Genomic DNA, 17,119 nt, shown 5'->3' on the forward strand with positions numbered 1-17,119 from the left:
TTAATTTTTTATTTCTTCTTTTCTTTTTTCTTCTTTAATTAATTTTTTTATTTCTTCTTTTCTTTTTCCTTCAATTTCTTTTTTATTTTCTTTATTTTTTAAATTTCTTTTCTTTAATTTCTTTGTTCTTTATTCTCTTTGTTTTTCTTCTTTAATTTTTTCGTTTCTTTATTTTCTTCTTTCTTTATTATCTTCTATTTCGTTAATTAATTTTTTATTTCTGATTTCTCACTTTCGCTTCGTTATTTTATTTTCTTTCATTAATTTTGTTTTTATTTATGTTTTTTTCTTTACTTTGTTTATTGCTATTTTGCTTATCTTTGCTTAACTTTTTTTTTCTTTAATTTTCTACGTTTTGTATTTCACTTTCTTTTTATTTCAATTTCTTCTTTTTTCTTCTTTTTCTTCTACCTTTTCTTTTCTTTCTCTTTTTCTTTGGATTTATTTTCTTTTAACGTTTCATTCCTTTTTTTTCAACGTTTTTAATTAACTTTTTTTTTTTTATTTTTCCTTATCACTTATTAAATTCCTTAAATTTTCTTCTCTAGTCTTTTGGATTGACTTGTTTGACACAAAAAAATTTGGCTCTTTGACTTTTGGCACACAAATTCCAGGTCAGTCGATGTTCAATTTTTAGACTTTTAGTTTGTTGGTTTTTTTTTTTTTATTTTATTTTAGTTTTTGTATGTTTTTAAAAACTTAGGTTGTCTGTTTTAAATTATTTTTCTTTTTTTGGATTTTTTTTGTTTTTTTTTTTTTTTTAAATTTGGGAAGCACTGGATTAAACGAGGATCCGAAACGATCCCGCGGATAACATAAAAAGCTGATGACACCTTTTATTGTCACATCATTGTTGTTGTTCCACCTTTATCAGCTTTCCGGAGAGAGTTATCACTGAAAATTAAAAAATACATTATTTTTTTTATTAACTTTTTTTTGTTTACTTTAAAAATTTTTTTTTTTAAATTTACATTTATTTACTTTTCTTGACTTTTATTTTTTATTTTATTGATTTTTATTTTTTTTTTATTATTTTTTATTTATATTTTTTAATAATTTAAAAAAAAATATTTCTACTTTTAAAAAAATTTATTTAAGAAAAAAAAACTATTTCTTTTCTTTTAAATAGCAAAAAATTTATAGGTTATGTTTATGATAGTTTTGTGGTAATTTTGAAAAGCCGTGTCTACACTTCTATAATAATTTTACTAGTTCATGGTGTATGACGTATGGCATGAAATAGAAAAAGAACCCAATATCTCTCCTTTTCTATCTCACGCATCGCGTTCATTGTGCGTCGACCTTAACCAATACGCCACGAATTAATAAAATTATTATAGAACTGTAACGACTCGATATTAACAAAGAAAATTTTTTTTTCTTCTTTTAAATGGAATTTTTTTCTATTTAAAAATACTTTTTAGCAAAAAAAATAATTATCAAAAAAAAATTTTTTTTTTTTAAATAAATTATAAAGAATTCAATGTGATATATGTTAAATTTATAATTTAACAGGACACATTTTGATAATGAGAATTTAATTATTCAGTGTCTCGGGACAATTTTATGATGTGATGGTGGGGGAAAGGGGGGGGGGTTGGAGGTGGGAAAGATTAATAATGTCGCATGAAGGGTAAAAGTATATGCACTCGACTCTTCGAATAATAATTCATTTTGCGCCATCGAGAAACTTTAACCGCAGAGGATTTCAAAATTTATATTCCATTCGAGGAAACTTTTCATCATCATCTCTCTCTCTCAAATTTGTCGTTTTCATTTTTTCAAATTTTTTTTAAAATTTAAAAAATTTTTTTTTTAATTAAAAATTTTTTTTAAATTAAAAATTTTTTTTGAATCTTAATTCTTGAATAAAAAACCAATTTGTTAATCGTAGGAAAGCAATTTCTGGCGCACCTTGAAACCTATCATTTTTCACCTAATTAGCTTTTTAAAGAGATAAAAGAGGTTTTAATCGACATGAAGAAAATGAGATTTTTGACCAACTCTCTCTCTCTCTCTTTCTCTTTATTTGGAATTCAAAAACTATTTCAATATGAGAGAAAATATTTTAATCTTATACGCGAGAGAGCAAAAAGCCAGGCTATGTCATGTCAAAATGACAGAGATTGTTGTTCAGAGGATAAAAATCCACAGCGAATGGAATGTCACTAGGATAGAAGAAAGATAAGATCCAGTTGCAAAATCAGGTCATGAAAACCTTTTTTTTTAAATTCTTTCTCTCTCTCTCTTTCTCTTTTCATATTCTATTGGCGTAGGAGAAAAAAGAAAAACGCACTTGTATAAAAAAAAAAAATTCTCATCAAGTCTTTAGTTTTTTCCTTAAAAATCTTTGCTAATTATCTCGATAAAAAAACAGGATTTCTAAATGCACAGTTTTTTTTTCGTTTTTACAAAGACCGAGAAGTGAATTAACATTAATTACATGCGAAATTATAAAAAAATAAATGTATTTTGTAAACTGAAAGAAATTACATTAAAAATGAAATGAAAAAAGAGAGGCAAATAATAAATGAGTGAAGAAAATAAATAATAAAATAAAGAAAAAAAATCTAATTTGTAAAATTAAAATATTAATGAAAAAATAATTTTGAAAAATTAAATAAAGAAAAATTTATTTATAAATTTTTTTAAAAATATAAATGGAATTGTAAATAACTGAAACATTCTATTTTTAAACTATATTCCATTACTAAAAGCGACTATTGTATTCATGGAATTTTTCAAAATGGTTGAAAAAAACGAAATAAAATTTTAAAATATAAAGAATTTTATATAAACTTTATATACGTTAGAGTGGATAATAAATTGAATTTTTTAAAATTCGAATTGAAAAAAGGGTTTCTAATTATATTTTTCAATACCACAGACATAACCTCAAACTTTTATAAAAAAATAAATATATTCTCATATATTTCGAAACATAACCTAAAATGATTCAGTTTTCTTTACTTCGCGAAAAAAATTAATTTGCATCTATATTTTACTAATCTCTCTTCGCATTAATTTTTTAATTTTCAATTAATTACAACACTTTTTGAATCATTAAATAAAAAACATTTCTTCGAATGTCGTTTGTAAAAAGATGAGTGAGAAAAGGACAGAAATATATTTGTGTTCTTTTTTATCTCGAAACTATTGTGCATTGGCCCTAAATACTCCTGGCTTAAGATAATCATGACTACCCAACCTTGTCTCCTGTCAAAAAAATGTTTTTTTCTTTATAAAAAAAAATATTCATGTTGGTTTAGTTCAAGGCAGGTTTTTTTTTATTTTATAATTTAAAAAATGTTGTAATTAATTGGAAAATGAAGTCAAAAATTAATGAAAACACTTATTTGGCATAGATAAAAAATTTTGATTTTATTATGAAACATTATTTTCTATCAACTTTTTTATTGTCGTGTCGCATGAAAATTACATAACCTAAAAAAATTGTAATTTTTTTTAAAAAGAAATTAAAAAAAAAGTTTTGAGAATAGTTTCCAAATAATAAGCAATATTTATTATTATTATATAATTTTTCTATCTTAATACATATAAATTAATTAATAAAAAATAACTAAATATTAATTATATTATAATAAGCGTTATTATTTTTATCTAAAAAATTTTTTTTTGTTTCAGATAACGACCTATGGACACGAAAGAGGATATAAGAAAAAGTGAAGAGGTTTTTAAAACCAAAGGTTTGTTTTATATTAATGATGAATAATAAATAACATTAACGAAAAATTAGGTCCACTTTGGATGACTGTTGATCCTATCAAAAAAGTGCACCATACAATTTTTCTAGGGGAATTCTCTGGGGTTAACGTTAAATTAAAAATTATGTAGCATTAAAATTCGGTTAGGAAAAAGTCGATTTAACAGAAATTTGGTATAATAGAATTTTATTTTAATGGAAATTCGGTATATTATGATTTCGATTTAATGAAAATTCGGTTTAATAGAAATTCGGAAATATTAGGTTTTCCCTTTTAATGGAAATTCGGTAAAAAAAATTCGGTTTAATAAAAATTCGGTATAAAAAGAATTCGATTTAATAAAAATTCGGTTTAATAAAAATTTCGGTATAATAGAATTTTAATTTAATTGACATTCGGTATAATAGGATTTCGATTTAATGAAAATTCGGTATATTACGAATTCGCTTTTAATGGAAATTCAGTATAAAAAAATTTGGTTTAATAGAAATTCGGTATAAAAAGAATTCGATTTAATAGAAATTCGGTATAATATGAATTCGATTTAATAAAAATTCGGTATAAAAAGAATTCGATTTAATAGAAATTCTCTTGGGCTAAGGGTAAATTAAAAATTAAAAATTGAAATTCGTTTAGAAAAGAAATCGATTCAATAAAAATTCGGTATAATAGGAAATTATATATTAAATTAAAAATTCGGTTACTAAAGATTTCGATTTAATAAAAAATTCTATACAATAGGACATTATAAATTAAATTGAAATTCGGTTAGAAAATGTTTCATATTAATAAAAATTCGGTATAATAGTAATTCGATTTTAATGGAATTTCGGTATAATAATATAAATTACTAAATATTAAATAAAAATATGAATAATTAAAATTAAATATTATTTTATAATTAAATAATTAAGTCTCTAAATCTGAATTAGCGATAAGTATACCACTAATTCAGATTTAGAGAGAGATTATTATTTATAATATAGAATACAATAATAATAATAATAATAAAATGTTTTAATAAAGAATTTTTCTTAATAAAAAAAATGAAATAAACAAAAAAATAACAAAGTTAATTCAATAATTTTAGATTCACTTTCAATTGGTTCGGAATAAAAGGGAAAAGAAAGAGAGAATGAAAATTCTGAATGATGAGAGGTGTTATTGTTACGAGTTAGCTTTAAAAGCGAGTTGCGAATATAAGAGGGAAAAAAATGAGAAAGAATCAGTGGTGAAAGAGTTGAGAAACAGCGAAAGCGGAGAGATAGTGAAGATTTTGAAGAAATTGAATATGGATCGTTATAGAAAAGTAGAGAATGGAACACGACAGTTCTCCGATAAATTGTTTCCTAGCTTTGTATATATCGGCAGAGGGATTACTCTCGAGACGAAGTCCAAAGTCAATATTGATTCGAGCCAAACATGTTTCTTACACTATACTGGCACAACGATTTTTTTTTTTTTTTACTTTGCAATAATAGAAACGAGTTACGCGCGGTATATATATATTTTTTCTATTCTATTCTATCGCAGTTCAAGAGTATCGCTCCTTTGGGTATCAACGGCAGATCAAAGGCTTCCAATGATTTGAAATGTTTTTTCCACTCTAGTTATAATGAAAAAAAAAATCGGCCAACAACCCACATTACTTGATTTTTCTTGATAAACGTTAATTTTTATTTGCTATACCAATTTAAAAAGAGAAAATTAATCTAATTTCCATTAAAAATTCACATTCTGTTAAATTTGAAATTTTAATTTAAATTCAATTAAAATTTGGTTAAATACAAATTGGATTAAATATAGTTCCAAAAAAAAATTTGGGTCAAAAATAAATTCGGAAAAATTGTTCTAATCTTGCCAAATTTAAATTTTACGTCCCCAAAGCAAAAAGTAATAACCACTAAATTAACAAATAGGGAAAAATCTAATCGAAAAAAATCAAGTCAAATCTCCATACCTATATACTATAGGTTACATAAACCAATTACCATCTGTTAAAGCTTCGAGAAATTCAATGAAGCTTCCACCCCCGAAACACTATACAGAATCCATCCTGGATGAAGGAAATGTCCGAGGGCTTGGCTCTCACAAAATCTCTCTCTCTCACTCTTTTTTTTTTAAAAAGAAAATTTCTCCAATTTTTTCTCGAGTAGAAAATTTTTTTTTCAAAATCGAGAAAAGGAAAAATTCTGAGATGAACAAAAAAAACGATCCCTGGCCTCACCCTGAAAAATCGGAACTTACTTCTCTCTCAGGGTCCTAGGAAAATTTTTACAAAGCGACGGAAATTAACAGGACGAGGGAAGGGTTGAGGGACAATCATCTTCAAGAAGGGTGTGATTTAAAAAAGGAAAATAAAAATATTCACGATGCACAATAAATATACACATACACAAAAAGAGGGTGGTGGACTTTTGTAGACACAGAGAGACGAGGGCGAGGCGAGACTTGGAATTCTCGCGGGGGCGGCGGGGGTTGAAACAGGCGGAAACAGGGGCGGAATAGAAAAGGGTGCGGATCAAGGATCCACCCTCTCTCGTTTTCTCTCTCTATTTTTTTCCCTCTACAAAAAGAAAAAAAATAGAAAGAGAAAGAGATAAAAAATTTTCCATTTGCAAAAATTAGAAATAGAAAAAAAAAACCTCCTTTTTACAAAGCTGAGAAGACAGATTCTCCCATTGCATTTTGTCAGAAAAAAAATTACTCACCCCCCCCCCCCTGTAAATCAGGAGAAAATTTTTCCTTCTAAAAGAGGAAATAACTCCAAAAAACGAGAATAGAGAAATATTTTCAGAAAAATTACAAATATATTTTCTTTTAAAACAACACCCACCGTTTTTTTTTTCTTGAAACACAAATACACACACGCACGTACACAATTTTTTTGCTATAAATTCCCCTCAAAAGAAAGAAGGAAACAAAACAAAAAAGAAAATTAACACCCGATTTCTTATCGTTTCTGTTCCTCGCGAATTGGAGAGTAAAAGGGGGTTCGTTGGATTTAGAAAAAAAAAAAAATTTCCGCAAATTAGTCCCGGGGTTTTTTTTTATCGTTTCTTCTTTTATTTTTTTTGGTTCTTTCACGATCCTTGGATCATCAGGGATTCCCCGGGTACGTCGCGCGGATTCATCTCGGATGATGTAGTCATGGATACTGCGGATCGGAGGCGACCCGACCCCCGAATGCGCCCCGAAAATGTCAATATCCTCTCACTCACTCTCTCTCACTCAATCTCCATCTTTGTCAGGTGCGCCCGCGATGCGCTCAACCAACCCCCAGGGTTGTAGAACGCGACAATCTTACCCAGCTTCCCGCGCGCGCACACACATACAATTGTTTTGGGGTAGAGATGATAAAAAAAATATGCATTTTTGACTCCCACCCCCCCCCCTCCCCCCTTCTATTTAAAATTACTCATTGTCACTTGAAATTTTTAATTCCTTCTATCTATTGAGAACAATGAAATTTACAATTGAATATTAATTTTTCTGAAAATTGATACATTTTTTATATTTATAACCTAAAAATTTTGCTTAACATAATTCTATATATTTTTTTAAAAATATTTTTATATTTCTAACTTTAAAATTTTAGAAAACCAAATTCTCCGTAAATATTTACTAAATTATAGTAAACGATATTATTTTTAACTTAAAAATTTTTTTTTTTGTTTCAGATGACGACCTATGGACACAAAAGAGGATATAAGAAGAAGTGAAGAGGTTTTTAAAACCAAAGGTTTGTTTTATATTAATGATGAATAATAAATAACATTAACGAAAAATTAGGTCCACTTTGGATGACTGTTGATCCTATCAAAAAAGTGCACCATACAATTTTTCTAGGGGGATTCTCTGGGGTTAAGGGTAAATTAAAAATTATGTTGGATTAAAATTCAGTTAAGATAAAAGTCGATTTAATAAAAATTTGGTATAATCGAATTTCGATTTAATGAAAATTCGGTTAAAAAAAAATTCGGTTTAGTAGGAATTGGATTTAATAAAAATTCGGTATAATAGAAATTCGGTAGAATGAAAATCCGATTTGATAAAAATTAGCTTTCATAAAAATTTGGTAAATTGCAAAAATTTCATAAACAAATTTTCATTAATTTTAAAAACTAATTATATAAAAATAACGGTAAATGTAAAATTATATTAAATAATAATAATAATTCAGTATTTTAAATTTTCGGTTAAATTAAAAATATTAAAATTCAATTAAATAAAAATTCTTTTAAACGGAAATTTAATTTCAAATTTTTAATTTTAAATTCAAATTAATTCACTTTAATATAAATTTGGTATTGGCAAATTTGGCTAAATGAAAATTCGATAATAAATTTATTTTCCAATTAAAATTATCTACCGTATAAAAAAAAATATACTATACTTTAGTTGTGGAAATTTTTTCCCTAAATAAAAAATTAGTAATTTTATTTAAATTTTTAAATCCTATTTTTCCCCTTTAAAGTTTCTTTCAATGCTTCTCTTTAAATTCAATTTTTTTTCAATGCCTCTATAAACGAATCAATCCAAATTGGCTTAATGCCTTCATTAAATAAATTAAACTCGTTTCTTCAATTTCTCCCCCTCCCAAAAAAAAAAAATTCAAATTATTATTAGTATTAGAAAAATAAAAAAGTCACCTTTTGGAAAAAAATTAAAATTCTCCCAGCATCTCGTATTCCTCTTCTCCTTGATGACAGTCATAGACAATCTTTGAAGATGATTTTCGTACGTTCCTGAAGAGATAAAGAAAAAAGAGAGAAAAAGAGGGTTGTATGCAATGTCAAAGCATCGGCGCAAGTCATCCCCCAATGAAGAGAGATGGCGCGGTGAAATCCTCTCTGGAATTTTCAGAGAGAGAGATGAAACCGCGGTCCACATCGAGAATCGCGCTGTGACTGTTCCTATATTATGACAAACGTAGAGAGTAAAAGATGAAAAAAAAAAAAATTGGTCAAATATAAAAATTTAGAATTAAAGTAATATTTTCGAATGTAGAAAAAAAGATAAAAAGCCGGGTAAATTTTGAGATAAAAATTTTTTTTTTTTTTTTTTAGTGATCGAGAAATAAAATTTATATACTCTTTTGCCACTCTTTTGGTCCACAAGGTGCGTCACCATGACGATCGGCGATCGATAGGGAACCTGCGCTCTATGACTTCGTTTCTCTCCTCTTCATCGTGTCTAGGGTTCCCTATACATATATATGTGTATATAAACAAGTCGCAGCGACGTAACCGAAACAGGCTAACGGGCTCCTTGAATCTCGTGGTGGCTCTTATCATATATACGAGGGCGGATCCCCCATTCTAAAGAATATACTTTTTTCGTTAGTAGAAAAAAAAACAAAAAAAAAAATTAATATTTTTAAAAAAGATAAATTAACACATTTTTCAAAAAAAAAATTACAAAAATTAATTTAAAATAAATAATTATTAAATAATTAATAATAATAATTTTAATAAAAGGAAGCATTGAAAGAACAAATTAAATTGAATTCATTGGAAAAATTGTAATTCATTTTTAAAATTACCTGAAATTAATATATATTCAGAAAATAAATATCAATAGATCCTTTTTTTAAATTTAAATTTTATAATTTATTCTTCGGAGAATAAGTTTTGCCAAAATTCTACAAAACTTACGATATACAAAACTAATAATTAAGTATACAAGATCGAAATAATGGTATAAAATCGTTGAAATCGATACAAATAAATAAATAGTCGCACAATAAAATTTTTTCCATTTTCGTTCAATCGCTTTTAAATTAATAAATGCAAAAAAAAAAAATTCGCATAAATTCTAAATTCAATAATTGACATTATAAGTTATAATATTAATAATATTATTAATTAATAATAATATAATATAATAATAATAATAATAATAATAATAATAATAATAATACTTTTTTTTATAATTAATTAAAACTTCCAAAAAAATTAAAGAACAGAAAAAAGTGGTATAATTTATATTTAAATAATTAGAAATATAATACTGACAATGTAAGTTACAATAATAATAATAATAATAATAATAATAATTTATTTATTTCAAATAATAATAATAAAAAAAATTATAATACCATTTTTTTCATAATTTAATTTTAAAAGAAATTGAAAATATTTAATTTAATAATTACTTAATTTAAATTGATTATTAATAGTAATGTTAATTAATTAATATTAATTTAATTTTAAAAGAAATTCAAGAAAATTTAATTGAATAATTCCTTAATTTAATTTAATTATTAATAGTAATTATTAAACTATTAATATTAATTATTATTCAATAATTAAGTAATTAGAATTGAGATCCCCCATTAGAATTAAAATACTGATAAATATAGCTAAAGAAAATTGATATATTATAACTTATAATTCAATATAATTTCGCAAATACTGACGCAAAAAAAAAAATGAAATTTCTAATTTAAAAAAAAATCAATATTATAACAATTATAACTTATAATTAATTATCATTTTAATAATACTGATACTATACATAAAATACTGATAGTAATTTTTGTTTTCCAAAAAAAAATTAAAATTATATAAGTTATAATTGTTTATAATAATTACAAAAGAAAAAAAAATTTCTCGACATATTAACAGAAAAAACCAAAAATTATTTTTTTTTTTCTCAATATTTTCCTAATCTGTTTACAATTGAAATTGTCGCGTGATAAACATTTTTAAATAATCGCGGTTCTGTTTGCTCTAATCCCCAATCTGGTTTTGAATTTGGTAAAAATTTCTTTTCCTTTAAATAAAAGAAATTCTTTTTCCTTCTTACTTTCTCCTCTAATGTTTTTAATAGCCATACTGCACGTGAATTTTTTCTAACCGCCTGAGTGCAAAAAAAAAGAAAAGAAAATTATTCTCCCATTAATAAGAAAAATTTTAACAAATTATAATTAAAATTAAAATTTCATTCTGTTAACATTTTTTTTTTTTTTTGAGTAAATTTTTCTAAGAAAAAATAATTTACCTTTGCATAATTGCAGTCCTCAATTAGAATCCACATTAAAGTTGCGAGATGTAAAAATAAATTAACATTTTTTTCCACCGTTACTGACAAAGATCGTGCTAAAATTTCTATATAGTTTTCCTGAAAAAAAAAAAAATTTTATGAAATTTTGTGAAAATTTATAAAAAGTAATTTTTTTGTTTTTACCTTTAAAACGAATGATTTTGTTGGCGAATATTTGGCGAGATTAATTAAAATACTCGTTGCACGTAATGATGCCTCAATCCATGGTAATGATCTATTTGATCGTAGTAATGTTTCATAAATTTTATCAACTAAACCAACATTACAAACAATAATGCAACTTTTATTCGATAAACGTGTTATTAAATCTGCAAATAAATTTTTTTTAAATTATTAGTTTCTTTAAAAAAATTTTTTTTTTTGGCATCCAATTATTAACCCTTAGTTTCAAAATTTTCCATCACATTAAATTAAAAAGAAAAGTAATTTCTAATTAAATAAATATTTACCCAATGAAGCAAGACACATGGACAATCGACCAAGATCATTCGTCATTTTAAAAATATCAATAGATTCTCGTAAACGTAGTGCAAGTGTTTTTGTCGAAAATTCCAATGAATTTGTCCCCTTAAATTTTCTTTCATTTTCCAAACGTGCCTTTTCCTGTTGTTTCTTTAATAAATAATTCCTCCAATAATATTGAATTTTTCTCGCTGATAAATGCATATTTTTCAATTTTTCACGATCAAATTTAATAGCTCGCCATTTTTTTTGTATTAAAATAGTAAAAAATTTGATTTTCAAAAAATTTTCACGTTCCACCTTCATCTTACAATAGGATCGCCAATATTTTTGTATAAAAATTGTATTTGTACGTTTTTTCAAAAATTCCCCACGATCCATTAACAATTGTTTTCTTCGTAACCAATAATCAGTAATTATTTTTGTAGCATTTTTTAATTTTAAAAATCGATCTCTCTCTTTTTTCATTAATTTCCAAGCTCGCCATTTTTGTTGTATAATTATTGCTGCTTTTTCTTTAATCATCAAATATTGTCGCCAATATTTTTGTATTAAAATAATTGCCAATTGTTGTTTTACAAAATTTTTACGATCTAAAATTATTGCTCGCCATTTTTTTTGTATAATAATTGTTGCAAATTTTATTTGAAGAAATTTTTGACGTGTTTCTATCATTTTTCGATAATTACGCCAATAAATTTGTATTTTAATTGCACTCTTTTGTTTTATGAGAAATTCTTTTCGTTCAACTAAATTTTTATTCAACTTTTCACGCCATTTTTTTTGTATTATTTTTGCAGCATTTTCACGTTTTATTCTTTCCTTGTCATTTATTTCACATCTCGCTTGAAGCAAAGAAAATGCTTCCTTAACACGCATAAATTGTTCACGTTGACGTAGCATTAATTTTCTAGCTTTTGAAAATTTTTGTAAAAATATTATCGCCTCTGTTCTGTCCCTTAATTTTAATTCTCTTTTAGATCGCCACCATTTTTGTATTACTAATGCAGCATTGTGAATTTTTTTCTCCTTTAAAAATTTTTTATAACGAATATAAAAAATTTTACTCCTCCACCAATTTTGCAATAGTATTGCAGCTTTCAAAAAACGTGGTGCTTGAAATTTATAAACAATTTGCCAAAGTAGTGACAGTGTTTTATCTCGTAAACCATCGGCAATATTTTTTGCCTCAATATCATCGAAAATTACATAACCAGCCTCCTTCAATGCATCGAGGGCAATTTTCACATTATAAATTTTTTGCACTTTTGAATTTGCCGGTACGCTACATTTTTGTGTTAAATTCTTTTTACCAGTTACAATTTCCATAACACGACATAATCTCACACCATCTCTTAAATCATAATTCATATCATGTACCGCATAATCAAATTCCTCAATATAAGACTGTCGATGCTTGACAACATAACCAGAAATTCTCAATACTTTAATAATATCACCAATACCACCCAAAACAAGACTTGAAAATTTAATTAATATCATTCTCGATTCCTTATGCAATGAATTCTTTCTAAATAAACACGGATCATCGCCAATTAATTTATTCATTTTTGCATAATCCAAAAATCCAATTAATCTTAAAAATGTTTTTAAAATAAAATCATTCATTACACCGCGAAAACTTTCTAAAAGTAAACCACTTGAATGTGAATGTTCACGAATAATTGTTGAATTAGAAAAAAATCGTGAAAGTAAAAATCTTGTTATACCAATTAAATCATTATTTGATTTTAAATTTAATCTCTCATTATAAATAGTTTCAAGACCAATTCTCAACCATAGGGGATTATAATTTAAAAATAATTCAATTAATTCCTTTTGTAATCCAATATCTAAATGAAGATTTTTATCTTTTTTAATTTCAACTTTACCATTCTCGATACATTTCATTGCCGAGGCAATTGATATTGTTAGATCATAATTTAAATACATTTTACGCGCTGCTTTTCTAAGTGTATCGAGACGTGTATCCGTATGATAACGTGATGATATTGATTCACGACTTTCGGCAAGTATATCGTCATTCATTGTTCTTATTGATTGCCAAATTTTTCCAATATCAACCGTTGTTGTTTCATTAAAATCCGCCGGCGGTGTCATTAGGGCATTTAACCATTTTTTAAATTCCTGCTCTTGATTTAATGACCAATTATTATTATCATCCGTCGAATTTAGGGATTCATTTTTTTTGTTCAACGATGTAGATAAGAGAGAGGAATTTTTGGAATTTTTGATAAATTTTTTTTCTATCGTTTCCTTATCCAAAAGTTCGCGTATTTTCTCTTTTGAAATTACGCGCGTTTCATTAACCAAACATTCAGAAATTTCCTTATTTGAAATTACGCGCGTTTCGTTGAGCAAAGATTTAGAAGTTTCCTTAGCCGAAATTACGCATGTTTCCCCTTCTGAAATTACGCGCGTTTCGTTGGCGGAAAATTCAGAAATTTCCTTTACCGGAATTTCGCGTTTTTCCCTATCCGAAATTACGCACGTTTCGTTGACAAAAGATTTAGAAGTTTCCTTAGCCGAAATTACGCGTGTTTCCCCTTCCGAAATTACGTGCGATTCGTTAACGGAAAATTCAGAAGTTTCCTTTACCGAAATTTCGCGTTTTTCCCCTTCTGAAATTACGCGCGTTTCGTTGACTGAACATTCAGGAGTTTTCCTAGCTAAAATTTCCCGTTTTTCTCCTTCTGAAATTACGCGCGTTATGTTAATAGAAAATTCACGAGTTTCCATAGCCGAAATTACGCGCGTTTCATTACGCGCAAATTCAGGAGTTTCCCTAACCGAAATTTCGCGTTTTTCCCCTTCCAAAATTACGCGTATTTCATTAATTTCAAATTCAGGAGTTTCCCTAGCCGAAATTTCGTCTATTTCCCCTTCTGAAATTACGCGCGTTTCGTTGAGGGAAAATTCAGGAGTTTTCCTAGCCGAAATTTCGCGTTTTTCCCCTTCCGAAATTACGCGTATTTCGTTAATCTCAAATTCAGGAGTTTCCCTAGCCGAAATTTCGCGTTTTTCCCCTTCCGAAATTACGCGTATTTCGTTAATATCAAATTCAGGAGTTTTCCTAGCCGAAATTTCGCGTTTTTCCCCTTCCGAAATTACGCGTATTTCGTTAATATCAAATTCAGGAGTTTTCCTAGCCGAAATTTCGCGTTTTTCCCCTTCCGAAATTACGCGCGTTTCGTTGACGGAAAATTCAGGAGTTTTCCTAGCCGAAATTTCGCGTTTTTCCCCTTCCGAAATTACGCGTAATTCGTTAATCTCAAATTCAGGAGTTTCCCTAGCCAAAATTACGCGTTTTTCTTGTTCCAAAAGTTCGGGACGTTCACAAAATTCCGTTTCAGGATTAATGCGAAATTCCCCCGAGGAAACGAAGCCATTTTCGATTTCTATCGAAAGAGGACAAAAATCTTTGTTGGGAGTTTCGCAATTTTCCTCAATTGGAAGTTTGTAAATATCCTTTGCCGGCAATTCGCAAGTTTCCTTCTCAATTTTCTGATCGGGAATCTTGCGAATTACCGTTACCGATAAACTGTTACCGAAATTATCGCTACTATCGTTATTTTCTCTTTCATTATCAGTATCATTATCATTATCATTACTATCATCATTACTATCATTATCATTAATATCATTATCAATATCATCATTATCGTCATCATTATTATCATCCTCATCATCATCATCATCATAATCGCCGACATCACTAAAATCACTGCCATTGTCACTATCACAGTCAATTATTTTTTCTTTTTCTTCATTCATCTCTCCCTCCTCAACACGACGACAAAAATTCTTTGAACTTGATTTTGGAGTCGATGAAACAATTCCTGCCAACGAAGAAAACATATCGAATCCTTCGAAATTTGATTCTACTTTGCTTGGTGTAACTTGAACATTACAATTAATATCCACATCGCATTTTGAAGGAATAATAAATGTTTCCCGTCTCAAATCACGTATCACTGAATCGTCTTTGAATCGATCAAGAAATGATTCCCTCCTTTGTTCACGAATTCCACTTTCATTTTTCAAATTTTCATTTATTTCATTTTCCCTCACTTCTTTTGGTGAACATTCATTTTTTTCAATTGATTTTCTTGATTTCAACGATTCCCGACGGAAAACACGTTCGAAAAATGATTTTTTGCTAGTTTCGGAACGATTTTTAAATAGTGAACGACGACGATTTGTTGATAGATTGAATAGCTTTTTATTAAATGAAATGGAATCTTTACGTGGTCTTTTTAACTTTGTATTTTCCTTAATTGAAGTTTCCACTTCTTCTTTCTTCAGTGTTTCAAATTCCATTTTATCAGCGCTACGTGGTCTTTTTGAATTACGCTTTAATGTAGGGAATTTTTGACCAGGTAAATATTCCTTTTTAAATGTGAGTAATTTCTTTGGTTGTGGAATTTCAGAGCCATTGATGATTATTTTTTTTGGAATTCGTGTTTTAAGATATTTTTGTGGTGGATCTTTTGATCGCATTATAAGTGTTACTTCATATTTATTTCGATTATTGTCAGTCAATTGTAGAATATCCCACCAGGTAACACAAATTTTTGGTGACCAATAGATGTATAAAATTGCTGTTTCTTTTGGTGGAATAATTGCTTCAGTGAAACTGAAATCGACATATTTCTCGGGTATCGGTCGCTTTGTGATATAAACCTTAAAATGAAAAAAGAAATTTCTTATTCAAAATTTTATCAAGATTTTTATTTTTTTTATACTTTTTAATTTTTTTTTTCTACTTTTATTTCAAACTTATTCATATAATAAATTACAAATTATTCAAAATTATATTACACTTTAAACATAGAAAATTTAAAAAAATAACGAGTTAACTAAATAAATGAAAATTTAATTTAAAAAAAAAATAAATAAATAAAAACATTAAAATAAGTAAAATAAAAAAAATTAAATGATGAAAAATATTTTTCAAAAAGGGAATAAAACTAAAATAACAAAAAATGAAATAGAAAAAAATTTAAAAATATATAAAAAATTTAAAACAACGGAAAATAAATAATAAAAATCGAATAATTTTTATCGAAAAAAAATTAATTAATTAAATAATAAAAAAAAAATAATAAAATTAAACATTCAACATTCAAATTAATAATAATAAACGATAATGTATGTATGTATGTATGTAAGTGTGTATGTATGGATCCCTTTTTTGTTTAGAAGATAACTTTAACAGGTTTTAATGGATTTAGATAAAATTTGGTAGGCTCATTTATCATATTAATATCTCAAAACTGACCAAAGGATTTTAAAAAAGACCCAAAATAAAAAATTTTATCAACTTTTTTCCAAAAATTTTTTTTGAATCAAAAAAATTTTTAAATTGAAAAATTTAAGGTTATATATAATAAAATCGTATTCCTTACGTCAAGACAAATTGATCGGTATATATAAAGTATAGTTTTAATTTAAATTTAAAGAATTTAATGAAAGTTAAAAAATCAAAAATTCACATTTTTGCTATAAAATTTTGTGATTATTTAAATTTAAGTTTATAGATCAAATAATTGTATTCCTTACATGAAAACGAATCCATTGGTATATATAAAATTTACATTTGTGGTAAATTTAATAAATTAATGAAAGTTAAAAATAGAAAATACACATTTAAGATAAAAAATTGTTTATATATTTAAATTCAAGTTTAAATATAAAATAACTGTATTTTGTGCAAGAAATTGAAATAAATAGTTTACCTAAGAAAAGTTAAATTTTTTTGGGGACTTTTTTTGGATTTTGGATTTTTGGGTTGGATGACTTTTTGGTGGTAATAGGTGTCTTCCTCTACTCGGATTTGGCTG

General features: G+C 26.5%; 2 protein-coding genes and 1 long non-coding RNA gene across 3 annotated transcripts in view; 1 reads left to right on the top strand and 2 right to left on the bottom strand.

Annotated features, from left to right (window-relative positions):
- LOC127290022 (transmembrane protein 70 homolog, mitochondrial) overlaps positions 1-17,119 on the top strand; it is a 144,682-nt gene that overhangs the window by 60,621 nt on the left and 66,942 nt on the right. The window lies entirely within an intron of this gene.
- Positions 70-6,986, bottom strand: LOC127290023 (uncharacterized). Its single transcript, XR_007844245.1, has 2 exons — positions 6,562-6,986; positions 70-894 (listed from the first exon to the last, which is right to left on the bottom strand). It is a non-coding gene; the product is annotated as an uncharacterized LOC127290023 (long non-coding RNA).
- LOC127290012 (protein abnormal spindle-like) overlaps positions 9,800-17,119 on the bottom strand; it is a 30,191-nt gene continuing 22,871 nt past the window's right edge. The window contains exons 3-6 of the mRNA XM_051318353.1: positions 11,243-15,959; positions 10,917-11,101; positions 10,731-10,850; positions 9,800-10,589 (exon numbers count right to left, since the gene is read on the bottom strand). Coding sequence (XP_051174310.1) covers positions 10,383-10,589; positions 10,731-10,850; positions 10,917-11,101; positions 11,243-15,959 — 5,229 coding nt within the window. The 3' untranslated portion in view covers positions 9,800-10,382. The remainder of the gene's footprint in view (positions 10,590-10,730; positions 10,851-10,916; positions 11,102-11,242; positions 15,960-17,119) is intronic.

Source organism: Leptopilina boulardi, unplaced genomic scaffold, assembly GCF_019393585.1.
Source record: "Leptopilina boulardi isolate dan_hultmark-lab unplaced genomic scaffold, ZJU_Lbou_2.1 LbouV2_55, whole genome shotgun sequence".
In the NCBI taxonomy this organism is placed as follows: Eukaryota; Metazoa; Arthropoda; class Insecta; order Hymenoptera; family Figitidae; genus Leptopilina; species Leptopilina boulardi.